This window comes from Condylura cristata, unplaced genomic scaffold (assembly GCF_000260355.1).
Source record: "Condylura cristata isolate star-nosed mole 26May11 unplaced genomic scaffold, ConCri1.0 scaffold00039, whole genome shotgun sequence".
NCBI lineage: Eukaryota > Metazoa > Chordata > Mammalia > Eulipotyphla > Talpidae > Condylura > Condylura cristata.
The window spans coordinates 6,132,652-6,155,282 of record NW_004567140.1 but is presented as its reverse complement, the minus strand read 5'-3'; the positions used below and the strand labels follow the sequence as shown (position 1 = coordinate 6,155,282).

Sequence of the window (22,631 nt, the reverse complement as noted above, 5' to 3'; positions counted from 1 at the left end):
GCCTGACCCCGCAGCCCAGAGCCAGGTGGTGGCGTCTCCTCGAGTCCGAGTCACCCCCTCCTCTTCTCTCCAGGACCCGTGATCCAGCAGAAGACACCCCGCGTCAGCGTCAGCGGGGCAGCGGGCAGGACGGCGGCGGCTCGCAAGGAGCCGCTGGCCCTGAGGCGGCGCCAGGACCCAGACACGGTGGGTTATCTGCAGTGGCCGGAAATCCTTAACTGCTTGGAAGTTCGTTAATTTTAGGTTTTTATTTGGGGTGATTTACAGAGGTGACTGACACTACCTGCCTTTGTATTTTTGACACCTTGGCTTTGGGTGAGTACTTTGGGAGGTTTAATGTACAATAAAGTATGCAGATCTAAGTGTAAAGCTCTCCAGACGGGTCCTGTGTGTGGAGACGCCTGACCTTCAAGTTGAGTGGTTCAGAGTCCCAGCAGGATCCCCGGCACCCTCCCTCCCCCGCCCTCCCCAGCAGCCTCTGGCCAGACTTTTACCCCAGTGCTGCTGAGTTGAAGTGTCGTCAGCACTCGGTGGCTTCTTCCACTCCAGTGTGTCTTTGAAATTCCATGTTTTCATGGAAGTGGCAGAGTCCATTTTTGTTGCTGATTTGTAGACTATCAAGACCACAGCACAGTTCATCTGTTTGCTCATGGATGATGCTGAAGTACTCAGGATTCAGCTGTGATTATTTAGTGGCCATGAGCATTCTCGGTCAAGCGTTCGGACGGAAACGTGGAATGTTAAAGGTCAGGAGTGTTTTAGGGTGGCTGTCAGCACTGCCCCGGCGCACGCTGGTACCGGCTGCACGTCGGGGGGCTTCCTCGCAGGCACCGAGGGCAGCAGAGGCCCGAGACAGTGGCCCCCTCGGCCACCGTCACCATGCTCTTCCTCTCCAAAGATTGCCCGACGCGCCTGTTACTGCTCAGAGTCTGTTCTTAGTAGAGCTATCAGATGACGTGTGTGCATTTTAATTTTTTCTGCTTGTTCTTTGCACCTGGCCACTTGGGTTACTATGAAGTTTATATTCTTAGTGAATCGAGTATCAGCTTAAAGTTGCATAAAGCAAAAAAAGTACTAAGATATATTGATATATCTAGATAGGCACACATATTTTTGAATTGCATATAAATAACCTGCAGGAAAATTTTATTTTTGTATAGAAACTTTACCAGAAAACACTGGAGATGCTTCCACTAAGACCACTACCACTACAGAGCCCGTTCAGAGGTATGTCTGTCTGCTGTCAGAGTCGGTTTTCTCTCCTTTACTGGTGGATGAATAGTGATGTGTTTGTGCCTTTTTCTTTTCTGCTCAGCTTCCACCCACAAATAAAATGGTTCCAAAAAGATGATATGGTCATATTAAAAATAAGAATAAGGAATGTAAAAGATTATAAATGTAAATATTCTAGAGACAGAGTTGTTTTCAGGTAGGTTTCTCTCATATCTTCTATCTGTGTATGTTACAAAGTAAAACAGAAAAAAAAAATCTCACATTTTAAAAGGCTGACTGTATTTCTCCACTTGTTTTTGGAAACCTAGTGCCTGGGTGGGAGACAGATTTTATTTGGCTGATATGGAGCTGCAGGCCAACATAGTAAAAGATGACTGCAGATGCGTAATTAAAAACGACGAGCCCGTGATCACCCTTGCCAAGGAGAAAAGGGGACCGTGGTGCAGCTTACTCAGACAGAGGGTGAGTTGAAAATGCCGGGGACTGAGCGTCACGCCCTGACTGTATCTCTCGCTCTCGCTTACCGTGAACTCTTACATTGAACAGAACCCTAATGTGGCTTTTGACTTTGAGCACTGGGAAGAATGTGAAGAGGACAGCAACCACTTCTCCAGAGGTGAGGCAGTGTGCCCGCTGCCGGGGGGCTGTGGCGCGGGCGTCCAGGGCCGCGGCTCAGGGGAAGCCCTGAGAGCTTCTGCCCGTGTCTGGCCTCGGTGCGGACGGCTCTCGTGCAGGAGCTGTCACGCCGTTGTCCCAGCAGACCTCCTTTCCTTTTACAATGGCTTTCCTAGGAGAAGTAGGAACATTCCACCTGCTCATTTCTTGCCTACAGTAATGAAAATACAAAATGAGGTGCAAGATAGAACTGGAATTCGAGGGACTTCTTTTCCATTGAAAAGGGGGAGGGCGGACTTGCTAACCATTAGAACCGCGCTTAACATATGTTTTATGTTATCTAACTTTCCTAGTTATAAGTCCAAAGCCCCTGTCCTGCAAAGTGGCGGAGGAGGTTGACAACAGTGACAAAACTTCAGAGGAGGATGAAAGTGAGAGTGACTGAGCCTGGGAATCGCATCCTAACGCGTGACTCTAAGTCTTTGAACAGGAGTGACAACTGGCTGACAGGAAGAAAACAGGCAGTCACGGTGAAGGATTCACTTCCATGGGATCAATAGTACTGAGTTAGCTGAGGCTCTGGGATTGGTGATGGCCAGGAACTCTTAATGGATGTAAAACGGCTTCAGAGGAGGGAGAGGGATGCAGGAGCAGAGGGAGGCGCTGGCTCTGTCTTCTCGTGGCCGCCCAGCCCGCGCTGCGAGCAGCCACGCTTGGTGCTGCGCGGTGCCGGCTGGCTTGGTCTCCTCGTTCTTTTCTCTCAGACCTGCGTCTGGCGCACGGCTGGGAAGCCGGTCTCGTGCGCGCAGGTGGAGGTCTCCGTCTTACCCGCCTCCGCCCCGCCTCTCGCTCTGTCGGCCGCGCGTCAGTTTGGGATTCAGCGTAGCTGTCTGTGTGCAAATAGCATTCGTAAGCTTTTGGTGACTACAGAGAGTCAGCTTACTTCTTACGAAGTGTGAATCCAAGGACGAAACCAGGGGATGTCTCAGCCGTGCCAGCCAGAGCAGGGCCTTCTGGAGGGACAGCTGCCGCTGCTGGGGACAGCCGTGGTCCTGTGGAGTCCTAGACAGGGAGCAGAGGCTCTCCCCGTGGGGAAGGGAAGGGGCCCCTGGAGTGACCCTCGCTGTGGACAGTCGTGACCCCATCCCGGGGCGAGGTCAGGAGGTGGGCGGGACAGATGTGCGTGCCATTACCACAAGCGCAGGGTGCCCAGACCTGGCTGTCCACGGAATGGGCAAGCTCGAAGGGGGGGCGCTGAGAGACAGCAGCCCTGTGCGGGCCTCGGGGAGGCTGGCCGCTCTGCCGCCAAGATCTTTACCGCTTACATCAGAAAGCACAAGTTCCCCAGTTCCTGCCCGGCCGGGATGAAACCACCACTCGGACAGGAGGCAGCTCTGCCGGCACCCTGCCCCTGGGCAGGTTCGGCCATGCTCTGACTCTCAGTTTCCTCATCTGTAAAATAAGACTCTGCTCATTGCATGTGGCCCCTCGGCTGGGGTGAGCCAGGGCGGGGCCTCTGTTCTGTGCAGCAGCTCCACGCTGGGGGTCAGACCTCCCCCGGCTGGGAAAACTGAGTCCAGGTGAACAGCTGCGGGGGCGAGTCCTTGGCCGGCCGGACAGGGCGGCGTGGGCGGCTCTGCAGGCGGAGGCGGTGCTGGTGCCTTTGCTGGCGGAGGTCTTGACCCTGTGAGCTCTTCTAAGGTCCTCGGCTGCTGTCGGATTCTGCTGTTTTCCCCTCAAAGGTGGCCTGCGGTGGGTGACCAGGCCTTGTGCGTGGCTCCAGCTTTCCCTGCGGTCCGCTGTTGCTTGTGCTCGATGGCAAATAATAACAGCAAGTGACCGAGCCGGCATGGATTTCCCGCGTGCAAATGGCGTGGGCTTGCAGGGAAAACGTGCTGGAGGAGGAGGCTGGAGGTTTAATCTCAATTCTTTCAGACATTTAAGTTTACTAATATTTGTAGTTTGAATACCATTTTGTAGGGTACAGGACACAGACTTTTGTGAAATGTAAGCCAGTTACAGTTGTTCTGTTCTGCTGTCATGTATTGATTTCATGTTTAGGGAAACTTTCTGAAATGCAAGTAGTGCTTTGTCCACGCGTCTAAAATAACTCACATAGGAGCGGCCGTGTGACCATCCTTACAGGGTGTCGTCAATAAAGCCTCCGTGTTGCCACAGAAATACGACTTCTCACATGTTTCAGACAGCTTTCCCGGAATGCCATGTAGCCTTGTTGGCCGCAGGGAAGCCAGCAGCAGTGCCGGGGGGCGCTGCGGGGAGCCTGTGCTACAGCCTGGCGCCCTGCGGGCGGGCGCGGCGGCCCGGCTGGTCCTGGGCCGCTGCTGTTGCCGCCAGCCTGGGAAGACGGCTCCATCCACCCCCATTAAATGCCAGGGCAGCCGTACTGTGGGGGGGGGGGGGGGCGCTTCCTGGCAAAAAATACTCAAAGTAAAGGCTCTAGAATATCACATAAAATAGGCATGCACCTTCTTGATCCCTGCATTGGACGGACACCCTTGGCTTAAATAGGGGTGATGTGTGCCCTGTTGGCATCACCCCCGCTCTGCGGTGTTCCTCCCTCCCTCGCCACTGTTCCATGGAAGGTTACACCCTCACCTGCGATGCCAGAGACCCCCACCCCACACAGAGAATAAGGACAGCCGAAAACACCAGGTTATAAACATCCAAATCTATTTTTTCTTAAGAAAAACATAAGGAATAACCACAAATACTGCTTACAAAAATAAATTCATCCCAACTTGGCCTTGACTGCCGATGACTACTCGCTACTCGGGAGCTTCCTCTGGCGGGACCACTTCCATCAGCATCTGAAGGTGCATGGTGATCGGGTCTGGGGAGGTCATGGAAAACTCAGTCAGAAAAATTCATTCAGAATTCACCTCCCCTTGCCTGTGGGTGAGCAGTGATACTATGGCAGCGCCCTGGTGGGGTGCGGGGCATGCCTGCAGGTAGAAACGCTCCCAGCCGGCCTGGGGCCACAGTGGTTCCTTGGAGAGAAGCTGTGTCTCGTTGCAGCATTAGAAACATGATCTACATTTTATTACCGCCAGACAATGTATAGGGAAAAAAATAGAATGATTTAGCCTGTAAGCCTGTTTACCACCACTGACCAAGAGTTGAATATATAACCTGGAACCATTTAAGATTGTCTTGTTTGAAATATTACTATTACTCCTTTCACCTCCTAATTAGAACTCCTTACTGTTTTTTGGGTGTTTTGTTTTACAGAACAACTTAGCCAAATAATCTAGGTCTGAGCAAGAATCGTACTTTGTAGCGTTGGGTTCTAAGTCATCTGCCTGGACTGACAGTATAATCAAGACCACACTTATTTCAAAGGCCGGGGGGTGGGGGTGTCAGGTGGGGGGGGGCAGCTTTCATTTCTACAGCTGCCTGCCTGCCATCTTCTCTCAGTTTAGGCTCACGTCCCTGCGACCGGGGTCGGGGGCAGCTATTTCAGACAAGGTAAAAAACTGGTGGAATCATAAAGGCTTGCTTTGGGGTTGGTTTCACTTCGCTAATCAACATTCTCTTGATATATTTGTAACTCCACTGCTGAGGGGCGGTACCAGAATCTGCAGAGGACTGGAGGCTGGGTGGGTCAGAGCCTGCCTGCCGGCGGAGTGCTCTCAGTCCACGAAGCTGAGTCTGAAGCCTCAGGGTCAACTTCACCCACCTCCAGCTGCCTTTTGTTCTTTTGCGCCTTATCTGCTTTCTGCAAAATGTGTACAAATAAAAGCAAGGAGGAGGCCGGGGTTGGGTTGGCTCCTGTGAGCGGGCAAGTTCCAAGAGAAAGGAAGAAATGGAGTTTTCCTCAGCTTCACAATGAGTAAGTACCACGTGGCTGCTGACTGAGTTTGTGCAGCCCAAGTCCTGTTTGCTAGGAACTCATTCTGGGGAGAGGGACGGGAAGCCCCCGGTCACCACTGGTGAGGGAGTACGGGGCCAGCTGGAACAACAGTTTTCATTGTTAAGCGAGCTGTGTCGGCTGGGGCTTTGTGGCTGAGCGTGGTGTAGAATGGGCATCCCTCAGAGCACCTCATGACTGGCACTGCCATTTACAAGTGGCCGTGCCAGTGTGTGATGTGGCTAAACAACTAGGCAACAGTTTGGACATGTCAAGAACATATATAGAACATATATGTGACACCGAGAACATATACATGGCACTGAGGACATATGTAGTGTGTTGATAGCATGTGGCTAGCATGCCAAGAACACACCAAGATATGCGAGTGGGACGCCTGCCATTACCAAGGACATGGTGAGGATGCATCTGACATGCTAAGAACATGTTAGCAGCCATGGACATGCTAGTGATGTCGCACCACTCTATTAGTCTGACACAGTATTGACACGCTTTGGCGTGCTAAGTACGTACTGGTGTGTCTGTGACATTGACACGCTAAGAACATGTTATTGAAATATATGGCATACTGATGACATGTATCTGGCATAATAAAATGCTATTGGCATATGTCTGGCATGTTGGTGGCATGTTTCATGTGCTAAGACCATGTTTCTGGTATGTTGACATGCCATCCGCATTTGTCTGAGATGCTGGTGATATGTGCCTGACATGCTGAGAACATGGTGATAACTGGTGTGCTGAGAACATGTTAACTTGTGTCCAGCACATTGATAATGTGTCTCAGTGGTTACGAACATGCTATTGACAGGCATCTGACATGCTAAGAACTGCTCTCAACACATGTCTGTCGTGCTTGTTGCGTGCATCCGATCTGATAAGAACATGTGTGTGCTGTGATGTGTTGAAGACATGTTGGTTACATGAGTGTCTTGTGTCTGGCATATGTCTTGTATTGTCTGTCATGACAATGTGTGTCTTGTGTCTGACAGAACACCATGTATCTGACATGGTGAGAACATGCTAAGAACAGGTAATGATATGCCGCTGACATGTCTGACCTACTAAGGACAGAATACAAGTATGTGTTTAACATTGAATTGTTGGTATCGTGTTCTACACACGAAGAGCATGCTAGTGTCGTGTGTGTGACATGCTGAGAACATTATCAGTGTCTGTCATGTTAAGAACATCTGTCTGGTGTAAGCAGCTGTGTGTGACATGATACAAACGTGTTAAGGACTTCTATCTGGTATGCTAATGAATTACTAACACCGTAGTAGTCTGGCTTGCTAAGAACACACAGTGCGTGGCCTGTTGAGATGTGTGTTGTGTGTGGCCAACGTGCTAGGAACGTGTGGTGTGACATGTTGATTGCCTTGTCTAACATGTTGATTGCCTTGTCTAACATGTAGAGAACATGCCAAGAATGAACAGCTTTGTTGATACTTACTGGAGATTTTCTGGGTCCATGCAAACTTACACCGGACAAAGAGGAAGTAAAACACGAGGCCGCTCAGTATGAATATCACGCAGTAGAGGTACTCCCACGCAGGCTCACTGGCGATCGGGGCCACCACCAGGAACGCGGAGACGAGGGTCACCAGGATGGGGATGACAATGGGCACCTGCGGCGAGGGAGCACAGCCTCGTGGTTGGGCATGCGCGGGAGTTCTCTTTTAGAAGTTTTTGAGAACATTGCTATAGAAAATGTGTAATAAGTCCATGAATCCCACACTCTGAAATTCAGTAATGTTTCATTTTACCAACCCTCTTTTCACTTCTTTCACCTTCTTTTCCCTACATTCCAGAGGGGCCATCTGGCTATGAAGTGCTCAGTGCCCCTCTCGGGCTTCACGCATCAGGCATGTCTCCACCTTCCTTTAAAAACACGCGGCACTGATCTGCTGTAGGAGATGGGTGATTGACCCCGCAGAGACTGCCCGGCTCTGCCTGGAGGCCCCCTCCTCCCTTCCCCGCGCTTCCCATAACCTGGCCGTGAGACCCAGAGGGGACGTGTCCCGCTGAGCGGTGCGTGTCCTCCCACAACCCCTGGCGTCTCGTGCCTGTGGTCCACGTTTGAAGCGTGGGGTGGGGAGGTATCCACTCCCACAGGCCTCAGTACACCAGGTCCCGCGGGAGCCCGTGTCCTCTGGGCAAGCTGCCTAAGAAGCCACCCTCTGCGTGACTGGGGTATGTGTTCTTTCATCAGGATGGGGAGAAGTTATGAATTCGCACCGGTGTTTCCAATTGGATCACTCTGCTGCTCAAAATCTTGTTTCTTGTTTCTTAACGGCTTTCACATAATAAACACAACTATTTGCTACCATGTGCCTGTAATAAATATCAAAACAACTAACACTACAAGTAGCAGTCAGGTTTCAGATTTTTTTTGCAGTTTTTTTTTTTTTAAACCACACAACCTACCCACAAAGAAAATTCACTGAAATGCTGCACTTTGCCATCAGCCGGGTCACTGTTCGCTCTGATGCCTGCTGTCAGAGTAAAGGTATCACTGTTCGTTTTTAGAGATTTGATTTTTGGATTTTCACTTTTTAATAGAATTTTCAACTTAAATGTTTTTCTTTTATTACTCCATCGTCTTTTTGAAAGTAAGCACTCGTTTGCACAAAGACATGTTAACCCACTAGTGCCCTTGTGTAAGCGACCAAGTCCGTACACGGCAGTGCCCTCTGCCACTAACATAGGCCATAGGTGAGTCAGATGGACACGCAAACGGATCGCGCCTGCTTTTTCCGGACTGCATGCTATACTTTGAGACTGTACCAAAGTGAGTTCACCCAGTCTCCTACTGATTTGCCATTTGAGAACCTCTTGCTGTTGCAGTTAATGTTGGAGTAGGCAGCTTTGCATATATTTTTTTTGTGTGTGTGTGATTTCACTTTGTGATAGATTGCCTCACAGTGGGTGGCTGGTCAAAGTTTTGCTAGATTATGCCGTGTTTCCTCCACGGTGCTTGTCATCTGGATAGCAATGAAGGACAGGGCTGCTCCCCTCATAAAGGAAGCGGTAGCTCTGGATTGAGGCCTGGACTCTTTTCAACACCCAGGTTGAGCCTGCAGAGATCCCTTTCGTTTTCAAGTTTCAGAGCGCCTTTCTTTGAACGGTGTGTGTATGTATGCATGATGTAAAAAACGTGTTCACCGACATACTGTTAGAAAGTCAACGGGTGATTTCCTGGTGACCATCCAGCTTGTATGGTTGAAGTGACGTTAACGCAGTAACTGCCTGACCTAGCGCATGAGACACTGTCCCCCGCTGCCAGTCTGCCGGCTTGTGCGGGGACTGAGCTGGATTTAGAAAGCAGTTTGGGTGCTTTGCCATGTGTGTGGTAAAAAATACTGGGTTGTAGCTTGGGACTTTCAATATTAATTGGCCTAGAGTAACTGGAAATGAGACTTAAGAGATGCTGAGATTCTATAAAGGTTGGGTGTGTTAAAAACTAGTAACCAGGCCCTCCCTGGTGGCACAGCGGGTTAAAGCACCGCACTGAGAATCTAAAGGCCACTTCCTCGTGAGTTCAATTCCCGCCTACCCCGGAGGTGACCACATGGCGTGGCAGACATCTCCTGACCCGCCCGCTGCTCCCCTCAGCAGTGTACTTGGTCGATCTGCCTGTTCTGCTCCCCACTCTGTCTCTGGTGAATCCTCTCACCCTCCACACCTCTGGCCTGTACCCCAGTTCTATATGAATAAATAAATAAATCTTAAAAAAAAAAAAAAAAAAACCTAGTAACCAACAACAAAAACCCCGAGTAAGCACCTTCCAAGAAATAACCGTGAAGGTGCTGTGATCTGCCTATGACTCTTCATAGATGCGTCTTTTTGGTCTGCTCCCGTTTTATATCTTGCTGTTTTCAGGTTTTTACATAACATGTCTATCGGATTTTGTTCTGAGAGTTTCCATTCTAGGTGGCAGCTATAAGACCTTGGCCTCTGTTTTAGATTTTGTCTGTTCTAAGCAGTGATGAAATCAGGTTTCCACTCCCTTCCCTCTTCCCGCAGGTTATAATTTTAAATGGTAAGGCTGTTTCTTTGGCGTCCTCACTATGCTTTATCTTCCATTTGTGCTGACTTATGTAAGTCTCACACACACACACACACACACACACACACACACACACACACACACGGCAGTGCTTAATGCTTATGTGCTCTGTTACCCTTATTCCTGTTTAGCTCTGTGGTTAACTGCTGTATGCCAGTGCCTAGTTTCGAAGGCTCATTTGCCAGACCACTGAGGATGCTTTCGTGGGGCATTGAGTGCTTCCCTGTGTGTAACTCAATTTTGCAAAAGCAACTCTGCTGAAGCCTTTGGCTTACATTTTCTCTTTGAAAATATCTCACATTGCTGGATCACAGGCATGTGCCAACCATGTCTCACGGTCCCAGGCAGTGCAGTGGGCAGTGTGATGCCTGCGTTGTACACTTGCCCTGTGTGTGAATGGGTGGAGGGCTGTCCAGGGCTGTCCAGAGCGGCAGGAGCAGAGTGGAGACCCAGAGCATTTCCCAAGCTCCACGATTTGTTAGAATGTATTTCTTTTTGGCTCCTGCTAGTTCAGACTCCCTGTTAAGCCATATGAAGCCCATATGTTCGTTCCCTTCGCTCCTCCCACCTTCCTTCCTTCCCCAGGAAATGTTTCTTGTGTGGCAGTTTGTCAGCACTGTTACTTTTTTTTTTCTTCTTCAGAAACTACAATTACAAATATGTTCCTTTTTCCCCTCTGTCTCCTTTAGTTATGTTCTCTCAAATCCTTTTTATTTCTGCTTGAGAGATTGTGCAGAATGACAGTCTGTTCTACCACCATGATTTTGCATGGTGGAACAGCCTAATTCCAGGCTGCAGGCCTTAGTGAGCTCTGCAGACATGGTGATAATCAGAAAGGCCAGTAGCAAACCCCAAAGCTAAAGATACCCTTTTCCCCATCTCTTGTGTGCTTACTGAAGCTTCCACACCCCCTGTTGCTTGTATCCTGTTATAAGAACTTCTTCTAATAACTTGGTGGTTGTACATATAACAGAAAAGCCCGCTGAGGTAAGTGAAGCGGAGTAAATCCTCACCCCCCTCGGTGTGTAGCCCCTCCCCAGCCACGCAGACAGGTGGGAGGGGCCTTCGGTGGCCTCGAGGGCTATCGTGGTCGCTGTGCAGGCTGGGCCTGGGGCCGGCCTTGAGAGGGCCTTGGCTCTGGGGAAGGGCGTGCCCGAGACCTTGAGAACTGTCAGCCCTGGGCACCCTTCTTGGGTTAGTTAGGTGCTTGGTGGGTTAGGTGCTGGGTACCCTTCATAACTGAATAGTTACTACCTAGGTGACTAATTGAATCATAACCTGTAGTAGGAAATGAAGCACAAACTCTAAAGTAGGATCCTCAAGATCAAGTCAGGTAGAAAGCAGGCCACCGGCTTTTAAGACGGTCACCTCCAGCTAACACAGTGCAAGAAATCAAAGCCACCTGTGACATTTAAGATCGTAAACCTACCTTGATAGGTCTTTTCATGTCTTTCTTCGTAAACCTCATCACAATCAGCCCCAGAATTGCCAAGCCATAAAACATCCATGCAGCAAAACTGAAGTAATTGACCAAGGAGTTGATGTTACCAGGGATGATGTAAATGGTTGCGATGATGCCCTAGTAGAAAGAAGCGAGTGTGGGTACTGTTGCATAAAAATGTGATCCTGTCGTCTCATAGCGGCCGAGGGGGCAGTTTCCCCACAGACAGACCCTTCTGAATGCAACAAAGTGCTGCGTGTTCCGTGATACTTGGGTTAAGGGCCAGGCCGTGGCTGTGATAGGTGGTCTCTGGGAAGCCAATGAAAGGACTTGGGAAATAGGTAAATTTTGAAGTTACAGCTTTAAGCAGAGGAAACACAAAGGGCATGTGTATGTCATTCCCCTTTTTCTAATTATGAATTTTCCTCCCAGAGAGTTCTCACCACAGGAGAGGCCCCAGGATTATGACACGGGCTGGCCAGCCCAGTAATGACCTGTGTCAGCTGTGTGGCCCTCACATGCACTTGACTCTGGGGGCTGTTTCCTCATCTGGGTCTTGCCAGGCAGAGAAGGGGAGGGAGGGGGGGTCGGCCCTGAAGTGGGGGCCTGGGTGCCCGAGAGAGCTGCACAAGACAGAGACTGCCTCCGACAGAGCAACCCGTCAGGGTTTCAGAGGGCCTTTCCTGCACAATGACTTCTGAACGCTGGGCCTTGCGAGAAACTAGAAAATGGCTAATTCTTCCCGGCTAGCACATGGTTTCTGCATAACTCATCAGCAGTGTAACGGGGTCCCCAGGAAAAGGGGAGGCTTCAGGTTCCCTGCCCCACCCAGAAGGAGGGTGGAGCTGAGCAGGGAGGACAAGAACCTGAGGAAGGAAGCAGGATGGAGCCAGAAGGGGACCTGAGGGAGGCAACTGGGGGCAGAGAGACGTGGGGAAGCAGCTCTGGCTTCTTGGCCCTGGACTGGGTGACACAGACGTGGGTGAGAGACCCGTGGGGAGGTGACTGTGGCAGCGTTTATCTTGATTTTGATGTTGCTCTTTCCCTCCCAGACTCGTCTGACCATTGCTGACCCTTTTCTATGGGTCCCGGCCAGAAGGTGCTTTAGGCTGGTGTCGGGCTTTCAGGACTTGCTTGGGCCAGTCCCTGTTGGATGGACTTTTGCCCAGAGGGGATGGGGGACGTTGGGGGTTTGATTTAGAAACTATTCTCTTGTCTTTTCTGTTATCGCACCCTCACTGTATTGAAGTCCCTTTCCATTAGAGGTCTTATATATATATTTTGTCTCGATGCAGAGGATCACAGGACCTATTTAGAAGGGCAGGTTTGGGGTTCGGGGGTGCCCCTCCCCTTTAACACCAGCACAGAGGGTGCATGTGAGGGGACACATGGCAGAGATTCAGACAGGCGCTTCCTAGACAGATTCAGGAGCAGGAAACCGTCAGGTCGAGGATGGTGGGAACCTGGGGCCTTTGGAAGCTACTGGGACCTCAGTGCAGGTTGAAACGGGCCGAGGAAGGGGGTGCTCCAGGGCGGGATTCACACTCACGTAGAAGATGATGGCAGGGGCAGGCGTGAGGCGCCGGACGCTGACGTAGGACAGCACCTTGAGCATGTGGCCCTCGCGGCCGGCCACGTAGACGAGCCTGCAAAACAGCAACCCCAGCGCACTGAGCCAGCGGGCAGTGTCCTGAGGCCACCGAGCAGCACACTGAGGGGCCACCGCAGGTCTCCAGGCGGGAATCTGACCCCAGCGTGGCGTGAGTCCCGGGGAGTAAGTGAGGTGCAGGCTCCTCCCTGTGCCCGCAGACACCCAGTGCTGCTCGAGGGCGAGTCAGGACCTCAGGCCTAAAAGCCGTGCAAGAAACAGTGTCACCCCCAGCGCTCAGGGCCCTCGGCGCAAAGCACAGGAGAGCCTGGCTCTACCAGAACCTTGGAGCTGACACTGTTCTTAAACCAGGCAAAGGTGAGGCAGCAGCTGCTCGGCCTCGCCAGCCCCCCGCCCCCCAATCCTGGCCATTCAGGGCTTAAACAAAGCCTGCCAGTTGGTTGTGCCGGCTCATTGTTTTCAATAGCTCTTCAGTGGAATTTTGAGGGCTTTCTGTGTATATTATCATGTGTCTCAAAGAGCGATACTTAATTCCTTCTCCGATTTGGATTTCTTGTATATTTTCCTCTTGCCTAGTTGCTCTAGCGAGGACCTGGTCCGACACTGGTGAACAGAAGTCTGGGAGTGGACGGCCTTGCCGTGGGCCTTAGAGGGTCCTTGCAGTGTTGCAGCCCCGGGTATGAGCTTAGCTGTGGGGGGCACATGAGGGCGTTATAGTACTGACGTACATGCCTTCTTTCCCCTCAAGTTTCTCTCATACATTGAGACTTGGTCTCATCAAGTGCTATCTCTGCACTATCGACGGGAGTATAAGATTTCTGTTTTTCCTTCCTTTTGTTGATGTGTGAAGTTGCGTATGCTCCACCATCCTCGGCCCCTGCGGTAAATCCCATTTGGTCCTGAAGTGTGATCTTATTGATGTATTGTTGGATTCACTTTGCTAAGGACTTTTGCCTCTATGTTCATCAGGGATATTAGTCGGTAGTTTTCTTTGTAACGTCCTTGTTGGCTTTTGGTATCAGAGTAGTGTTGACCTTCAGTTTTTTGGAAGAGCGTGAGATGGATAAGTATTGGTTTTATAATGGGGGAGGCTTCCCCAGGAGAAGAGGAGGCTCCCTGCCCCATCCAGAGAAGGGTGGAGCTGAGCAGGGAGGAGAAGAATCCGGATCAGAGACTGAAGACTGAGGAGGAAGGAAGCAGGATGGAGCCAGAAGGAGACCTGAGGGAGCCACAGGGAGCAGACACATGTGAAGAAACTGCACTTGCTTCTGGGCCCTGGACTGGGTGACACAGACGTGGGTGAGACCCGTGGGGAGGTGACTGCGGCAGCGTTTATATTGATTTTGATGTTGTTCTTTTCCTCCCAGACCCGTCTGGCCATTTCTGACCCTTTTCTGTGGATCCCGGCCAGAAGGTGCTTTAGTCTTTTATTGGGCATTCAGGCCTTGCTTGGGCCGGTCCCTGTTGGGTGGACAATTACCCATGAAGGGACAGGTAACTCTGGGGATTTGATTTGGAAACTGTATCATTTGTCTTTTCTATATTGCACTCTCATTGTATTAAAGTTCCTTTCCATGAAAGGTCTTATATGTTCTGTCTTGATACAGCAGATAGCAGAACCTACTTAAAGTGGGCAGGTTTGGGGGTTCAGAGGTGCCCTGCTCCCTGTCCTGTAACAGTTGTCTTGGAAAGTTTGGTAGAATTCACTGATAAGGCTATTTGGGGAGAGTTTTGATTACTATTTCAATTTTCTTGCTTTTAATTAGTCTGTTCAAACCTTCTGTTTCTCCCTATTTAGTCTTGAAAGGTCATGTGCTTCTAAAAATTTGTGTCTGCTGGGTCATCAACTTGTTGGCAAAAAGACGTTCTTAGTGGTCTCATGACCCTCTGTATTTTTGAGATACTTGTAACTTCTCTTTCATTTGTGATTCTTATTAGAGTTTTTGTCTTTTTTTAGTGAACCTAGTTAGAGGTTTGTCTGTCTTACTTTTTCAAAGAACCAACATTTAATTTTATCACTCTTTTATACCTGGTGATTTCTGTTTACTTCCACTCACATGTCTGCTATCCACTTTGGCTTCAGTTGCTCTTCTCTTCCTACCTTCCTTAGAGCATGAGGGTCATTTATTTGAGATCTCGTTTCTTGATACAGACTTCCCTCTTAGTGGTTTCATTGTTTTCTCCAGCTATTTTTAAATTTCTCCTTTGTTTTCCTTATTGACTCACTAGTCATTTAGTAACATGTTGACAAACAAACCAGTTTCAAAGTGGGCAAAAGGCTTAACAGCTCCCTCCGGAGAGGCTGTGTGGAAGGCTAGTAAACAAAGATGCTCAGCTTTTGTGGGTCACTAGGGAAATGCAAATTAAGCCAGAAAGACTTATCAATACCCACTTTTGTGCTATAATCAAAAACACTATCAAGTGTTGGTGAGAATGTGGTGAATCAAGCTCTCATGCACTGCTTATAGAAATTAAAGTGGAATCACCACTTGGAAAGCAGCTTCTTTAGACGTTACTGCGTGACCCAACAGTTCTTTTCCTGAGAACCTACCTGAGAGAAATACAAACATAGGTCCCCACAAGAAGTACATGTGAATATTCATAGCAGCATTGTTCAAATTATTCCAAACAGGGAACAATCCAAATTTATCGACTGGCGAATGGGTAAACAAAACGTGCTATCTCCACATAATATGGGAGACTGTTCAAGTGAAAGAAATGATCGGATACAAGCTAGACTCGGAAGAAGCTCAAAAATAATATGCTAACCGAAAACAACCAGATGTGAGCAGAAGCGACAGATGGTATCATTCCATGTAGCTGAAATGTCTAGAAAAGAGAACTCTGTAGCATATCAATGGTTGGCTGGGGCTGGAAGCAGAAGCAGGAATTAGCTGCAGCCGGGCAGGGGTAGCTTTTTGGATAAAGGAGATGTTCTAGAATTGGACTGTGATGATGCTCGCACAACTTTTTAAGGTACCTGAAATGACTACAGTTACAGTGAGTTTTATGGCATGTATAATTCAACAGAGCTGTTGAAATTGTTTTTCAGTGTCCTACGATAAGCTGTTAAACGGAACAGTTTTAATTTAAAAAATACCACTCATAACCATGAAGAAAAGAATGAAACAATTTGCGATAAATCTGGAAGAAAAGATGTGCAAGAACTGTGGACTGTAAACTGCATCCCAAAAAAAAAATTTTTTTTGAAAAAAAAATTGAAGATCAGAATAAATGAGTCAGTCCTCTCCAAACTGATCGATATGAGCTCAATGCACTCTTAATCAGAATGCCCAAATGGCGTTTTTGTAGACACTGACAAGCCGATGCTAGAATGCAAATAGGTATTCTATTTGCACAATATCGAGAATAACCCCAGCACTTGAAGAAGCAAAGTGCAGGACTAGAAACGCCTGTGCCTTTGGAACCACTTTGTGATATTTTGTAAGTACTTAAGGGTGTGACCTTGGCAGCTTCTCAAATACAGCAGCGCTGGGCATTTGCTCAAGAATGGTGCCTGCAGCATGTTTATGAAAACAGCCCCACCCGGCCCAGGAGTGGAGGTCATGTTCGGTTCTACCTCATAAAACGCAACACAGCACAGCTTGTAGCTGGGCTGGTGGCACCCAGGCGCCCGCGGGCTGACACGCTTGGCCTGTTGAGGCAAACGCCGTGTGGCCGCTGTCTGCTTTCACGCAGAGCCCGAGTCGGGTGGTCGCGACACCCGCCGTGGCCTGCAAGCCCGAGATGTGTGCTCGCTGCTGCCCCTACGGAGGAGCCAGCACCCTGGGGTCTGGTTTGTGTGTGTGTTAACATGAGATGTGCCGCAGATGGCACTGGGAGAAAACCCGGGAAAAGAAGAACAGAAAGGCTCAATCCGTGTCTCGTCCCCGTCACCAGGCTGTGCTGGGTCCCAGCACTGTCCCAGGGCCCCGCAGCCCGGACAGCCTTGTGGGCTTGGGTGGCCTGGGGGGTTCCCCGGCAGGTCCCCTCCGAGCGCCCGCCTACCTGCCCGTGGTGAAGCATGTCCCATTGGCTGCACCGATGGTGGAGAAAGCCACAAATAGGGGGACCACCCACGAGGCGGGGTAGAGGACGCGGTTACCAAACGTCTGAGAAGAAGAGAGAAGTGGTGTGAGTCCTGGCCTGTTGCCAGTCGGGGGCCACCCCCAGGGGCGCAGCCGCAGGACAGGGAAGTGTAGAGAACCACCCGGAGCAGACTCCCCACCTCTCATCAGCGTTTCAGGGTCTTCTGATGGGGCAGAGCCCCTCAGCCACGGCTCCCTCCCTCCCGCCGCTCCAGCAGCCCCCCACCCCCCACCCCCTCTGCTGGCCCGTGTCAGTGACCTCCCGCAGCTAGCACTGCGTGTCCCCACTCTCTGGCCCTCTCACCCCTCCTTTGGCCCCTGGGCAGTCCCGGCTCACGTGGCCTGCAGCACATGGGCCCGGCCGTCCCCCCCCCCTCCCCGCACCCTTCTCTGTGATCCTTGAGTCCCTCCTCCTGGCCCTCCTCCTGGCCCGGCTTCCCTCCCACCACCCACTTTTATGGGCCTCTGCTCCTTGGCCTTTACCCCTCCCCACTCTTCTGTCAGACTCTACCGCCCAACCTGCCCTGCCACACCCAGGCCGGCGCCAGGCCGCGGGGTGCTGGAGGGAGGGAATGGCTCCCAGCTGCTGACTGCAGGGTCTTGGTGCTGCCCTGCGCTGCTCTGGACCTCAGTCCGGCCGTCCCCTCCCTCGGGCCCGCCACAGACACCGCTCGTACCACGGCCACCGCCTGGGACTGCAGGAGCTCGGTCGCCGTCATCACGGTGAAGTAGGACACGTTCATGAGGATGTAGCAGCACGTCACCAGGGGGATCCCGATGATGATGGCCAGCGGCAGGTTCCTGGCAGGCGGGCCGTCCAGGGCACTGTGAGACTCCCACGACGGCTTCACGCCACCCTCCCCCCACCTGGGCCGCCCCCCTGCTGCTCCCTGGGGTGTGCAGGGGGGCAGCGGCCTCTCCTCTCCTGAGGCCCACCCAGCAGCGCTGGGCCGGGGGACAGCAGAGCCCAGCATGGACACTGGGGAGAGAAGCTGGCAGGGCAGAGAGTGTTTGCAAAGCAAAACCAGAGCGCACGGTGAAGCTGGTCCTTCCTCTCACAGCCACCCACCGCCCAAAGCCAGCCCCTGGCTGTAGGGAGCTCATGAGAAACCACAGGGGTGTGGGTGGTGGGGGGACGCAGCTCCTCCGGCTCGGCCTCGCCTGGGCCTGCCCGGTCCCCCCTGCCCTGGCCCGGAATCTTACCTGAAAGGGTTTTTCAGTTCCTCCGTGATATAATTGAGCTGATTCCTAGAGAAAGAAAAGGGAATTGCTCGACAGCCTTCACCTTCTGCACCACAAACTAGTCCCATGTCTCCACCACACAGACAGTCCTGCAGCAATTCTGAGAAGCCCCCGGTGCTGGTGGCCTCAGGGGCTCTGTGGCCTCAGCACTGTCCCTGGGTAAGTCTGGGTCATGTGACTGCTCCAGTGGGTTGCAAGTTGCTCAGGGGCTTTGAGAAAATGGACAGGTTTTGAAACACAGTGGCACCTGCAGAGCTCCCGGGAGTGAAGCTGAGGCTGCACCCCCTTCCGACACCACACCAGCAGCTCCCCTGCGCCAGCATCGGGATACTGCGGGGCCACGTGTGTGCTGGACTCCCACCCTCCTGGTTTGGCTGAGCCTGCGTGTGTCTGGAGAGGCCCCACCTGAGGCCGGTTCCCCCGAGAGGGACTAGGAAGGGGGTGGGGTGTCTGTCTTGGGGAGGAGGGAGGGGGGTACTTAACAAAAGGCAGATGTGAAGGTGATCTTCAGGGTCCCACCAGCCCCCAGAAGTCATCACTTTCCACGCGTGTTTAAGTTAAGGAAGAGCAGCCGAGCCCTGCAGGGACACTTACCACCCGTCATAGGCCCAGAGCCCGTTGTAGAAGGCCAAGCTGATGGAGCCCACGGTCAGTTGTGCGCCCTCAAAAGAATTCTCAAAGTTCTTTGTATTTCCTGTAAGGCAGACGGGGGGTGGGGGGATCCGTGTCAACTGGGGGCTTCCCACCCTCTGGATGAGCAAATGGGGTAACTGCGGCTACTAAAGAAGCTGGCCAAAACTGCACCCTCCCTGGTGGTGCAGCGGGTTGAGTGCAGCACGGTGAAGCTGGCTGCAGCTGTTTCAGCACAAGTTCGATCCCCGGCCAGGGAGTGAGCCACAGGGCACTGCGGACCTCTCTGTCTCCCCGCTGCTCCCCTCAGCAGTGGATTTCAGCCCATCTGCCTATTCCGCTCCCCACTCTGACTCTGGTGAATCCTCACTGTCCCTGCACCTCTGACCTGTACCCCAGTTCTGGATGCATAAATAAAATAAAAATCTTTATAAAAATATCTGAAACCAAGAGTCTGCTGAAGTTCTCGCGGGAGCAGGGTCTGCTGATGAGGACAGCATCACCTTTGGCCAGGAGCACGAATCCGCTGATGATGATGATGGCCACGATCACCATCTTGGCTGCTGTGAACACGTTCTGGACGTAGCTCCCCAGCCGCACGCTCATGGCGTTCACCGTGATGATGAACACTGGAAGCAGGAGAGGACGGTCTGTCGGCTGCGAGCTGCCCCCTCCTGTGGGCCTTGGCGAGATCCTTCCCCTCCCCCGGCCCCCAGCCCCCTGTTCTGCACCCCACTCATCCAAATGCACCTCGTACCACACCTCTGACATCCAGCTGCTTCCAGAGGTGATGAGAAGCAGCCGGGGGCCAGCCCGGCTGTGGTCACCCTGAGGTGACCACACACAGCGACGCCTTTCCCTGGCATCCCCTCCCAGGGGTGAGGCCTTGTGCCAAGAGCAGATACTGATGCCCAGACCCACTGGCCTCCTGGATGTGGCGGCACCTAGACCAGAGCCCCCCCACATCGCCAGAGTCCCCCCAGACCCCCGTGCCAGGTCTTGAGTACTCACAGATGGCAGCAGCTGCCAGGCACTTAACCACCAGCTCCGGGGGATTGCAGCCCGTGTAGAAGGGCGCACAGGCATACTCGGAAAAGCTGAGGCAGATGATGGCAAAGGACGTGGGCTTTATGACGAACAGGCTGGTCCAGGAAAAGAGGTAGGCGGGGATGGGGCCGAAGGCCTCCATCAGGTAAGGGTACTCGCCGCCCGACTTGGTGATCATCGTGCCAAGCTCCGCGAAGCACAGGGCACCTGGAACACAAGAAGGACGGGGTCATCCTGGCCCGGGCACCCCTCTCCTCGGGGGCAGGCCCCCCTCGCTGCTCTCTCACCAACCCGAGTCCCGGCCATTGCCACGTGGGCACAGCCAGCCCTACACCTGGTTGCAGCGAGCCCTGAAGGTGGGGCAGGTGCGCAGTGGCCGCCAGGCCAGGGCACGGCTGGCTGCACGGTGACCCCGCTCCACGGCTCGGCAGGGTGGGCCCCCCGGGAGCAGTGTCCGTTACCCAGTGTGGCGAGGATCCCACAAGCTGCCCATACGATGAGACAGGGCCCCACGGCTTCCGTGTTGCTCAGCACAGATTTGGGGGAAATGAAGATTCCGGAGCCGATGATGGAGCCCACGATGATGCAGACGCCGCTGAAAAGGCCCAGCTGAGAGGCGCAGGCGGAAGCGCGGAGTCAGCGCGGCCCAGGCCTGGCCCTGCGGCCCTCCCTCCGGCCAGCGCCCGCCCGCCCCGCCCCTGCTTCGCCCCTGGGGCGCTCCCAGAGGTGCCCCTTGTCACCCCACATCGCCCGGGGCGGTTGAGGGATAACACTGGGCTCGGTTTCTTCACAACAGCCTGCGGAGTCAGGTAAGCTGTGGTCACACCCATTATGCAGAGGGCAGCGTGGCGGTGCAGAGAGGTCTGGCTGCCCAGAGCCAGCCGCGGCGCCCTTGACCTGGTGCAGGGCCCGCTCCCACCTTGGCCTGCGTGGCAAAGGCTGGGTGAGCAAACAATCGCCCAGACGGCCTCCCTCGGGACACAGGGCAGGGTGGGAGGGAGGGTCTCCCCCAAAGCTGTGAACAGGGTCAGGGGCTGCGACCCCGCAGAGGTGCCCCGAGGGGCGAGCAGTGGAGGCCCCGGGGCAGATACTCGCGGGGCTGTGACTTTCTCTGACGCTGCGCAAGCTTTGCGCAGCGCGAGCTTCCCGCCGACACACAGCGCGGTGGCACGTCCCTGAAGGGCAAGAGCAGGCAAAGCTGACCTCCAGGGCCACGGCTCAGCCTGGGGCCGCCTGGAGAGGGGCAGGGGGTGCTCTCAGGGCTGACTGGTTTGTTAGAAGTCATCAAACTAAACATCGGCACATTTCACGTATGAAAATTAGACCTGAATCAAGAAAAACCAATCTTTTTAAGGAATAAAATGGCCAGCTCGGGCTCCTCACGGCCTGGTTCCTGGACCCTGAGGCCACGGCCGGCGGGGACCCCACGGTGGGGAGGGGCCCGCAGCCCGAAGCCCTGACGGCTGGGGGAGGGGCGGGGCAGTCGTGGGGCTCAGCCCAAGCCCAGCACTGTCCCAGCGCACCCTCCCTCAGGCGGGGTCCACTCAGGAAGCCCACAGGCAACTCATGCCGTCCCCCAAATCCCACCTTCGCCCCTCTGCTGCCAGGAATAGGTGCTCCCCTCGCCCTGTCCCCCCCACCATGCTGGCCCGGAAGCCATCTGGGGCCTGGCTCATCTGCACCCCAGGGGCTAGAGTTGTCCTCCAGCAGCGGAGTCCCACGCCCAAGTCCTTAGCACCCCCACACCCAACCCCCCCACGCAGGCCCACGGCAGCCCCATTTCTCATGTGCTCTGCCCATCCTGGGCCCCTGCAGAACAGCTGCAACAGCCCCGCCCCACAGGGTCTTCTGTTCCACCCCTGTGCACTCGAGGTCCCAGCTTTCTCACAAAGACCCCTTCACTAGAGCTGTTCAGACCTACGCATGACAGATATTGGGGGAAGGTAGAAGGCTGAACCCCCTGGCAGTCGGAGCACATGCCAGCACCCCCCTCCCCAGACGCTCCCCTGGGCCAGTCTGGCAGGAATATGCCCACTTCTCTGGCAAGAGGAAAGAGGTCAGTCTGAAGGATGAGTGCCCGCTGGCCAGAGACCCACCGCCCGCACGCCCCTGCCTGACCCTCCACAGGGGGCCTCCCCGGAGAACTCCTCACCTCTTTTTGGAGACTCGTGCTCTTGGGTACTTTATCCTGCTCCGACTGCTCATCTTCTTTCCTCTTCCTCAGACTCGGCTCCTCCATTCTCTCCACTTGCCAATTCTAGGAGGCTGCAGGGAGGGCCAGGCCTGGACTCAGCACGCAGCCTAGGGGACCACACGCCCCCGGCCCCTGGGCTGCTCCAGCCCTGCACCGCGGGCCGGTGGCCGCTGCCTTCCAAAGCAGGTCATTCGCTTCTGTCCTAGAAAGCTTCATCCCTTCGGGGCCACTCGTCCAGTCCCAGGAATGACAGTCTGCGGTGTCGGCTGACCAGGCCCCAGAATGGCCTGTTCCTTCTTCTTCAGCCTCCTCCTGCAAACCCCCACCCTCCAGGCTCACCCTGCGGGGGCTCCCCACCCCCAGCTGTGAAACTCAAAGCCTTCACCCTCCGTGGCCCGCTTCAGTGTTTCCAAAAGCAAACCAAGTGTCCTGCAATGTGCTCGGAGGAGCTGCGCAGGGGAAGGAACGCCGCCTTCCGGTAGTTACTGCCCCGGCCCACGCAGGGGGGCTGTGGCCTCTAGGTGTTCTAACAGTGATGTCAAGAATAGAAGGAAAAAACCCCGAGAACAGCCTG

General features: G+C 53.3%; 2 protein-coding genes across 2 annotated transcripts in view; one reads left to right on the top strand and one right to left on the bottom strand.

The window, feature by feature from the left end:
• The window catches only part of TDRD12 (tudor domain containing 12), a 64,670-nt gene extending 60,641 nt beyond the window's left edge, over window positions 1-4,029 (top strand). The window contains exons 24-29 of the mRNA XM_012733171.1: window positions 74-186; window positions 1,161-1,227; window positions 1,316-1,429; window positions 1,542-1,695; window positions 1,780-1,849; window positions 2,202-4,029. Of these exons, the coding sequence (XP_012588625.1) occupies window positions 74-186; window positions 1,161-1,227; window positions 1,316-1,429; window positions 1,542-1,695; window positions 1,780-1,849; window positions 2,202-2,293 (610 nt within the window). The 3' untranslated portion in view covers window positions 2,294-4,029. The remainder of the gene's footprint in view (window positions 1-73; window positions 187-1,160; window positions 1,228-1,315; window positions 1,430-1,541; window positions 1,696-1,779; window positions 1,850-2,201) is intronic.
• Window positions 4,030-4,124: 95 nt separating this feature from the next.
• Window positions 4,125-22,102, bottom strand: SLC7A9 (solute carrier family 7 (amino acid transporter light chain, bo,+ system), member 9). The gene is made up of 12 exons (XM_004693595.2): window positions 22,016-22,102; window positions 20,325-20,472; window positions 19,828-20,070; window positions 19,320-19,445; window positions 18,781-18,880; window positions 18,148-18,192; window positions 17,622-17,745; window positions 16,865-16,968; window positions 12,797-12,893; window positions 11,236-11,385; window positions 7,191-7,365; window positions 4,125-4,699 (listed from the first exon to the last, which is right to left on the bottom strand). The coding sequence occupies exons 1-12, from the start codon at window positions 22,100-22,102 to the stop codon at window positions 4,635-4,637; spliced, it is 1,464 nt and encodes a 487-aa protein (XP_004693652.1). The 3' UTR covers window positions 4,125-4,634.
• Between the last annotated feature and the right edge of the window lie 529 nt (window positions 22,103-22,631).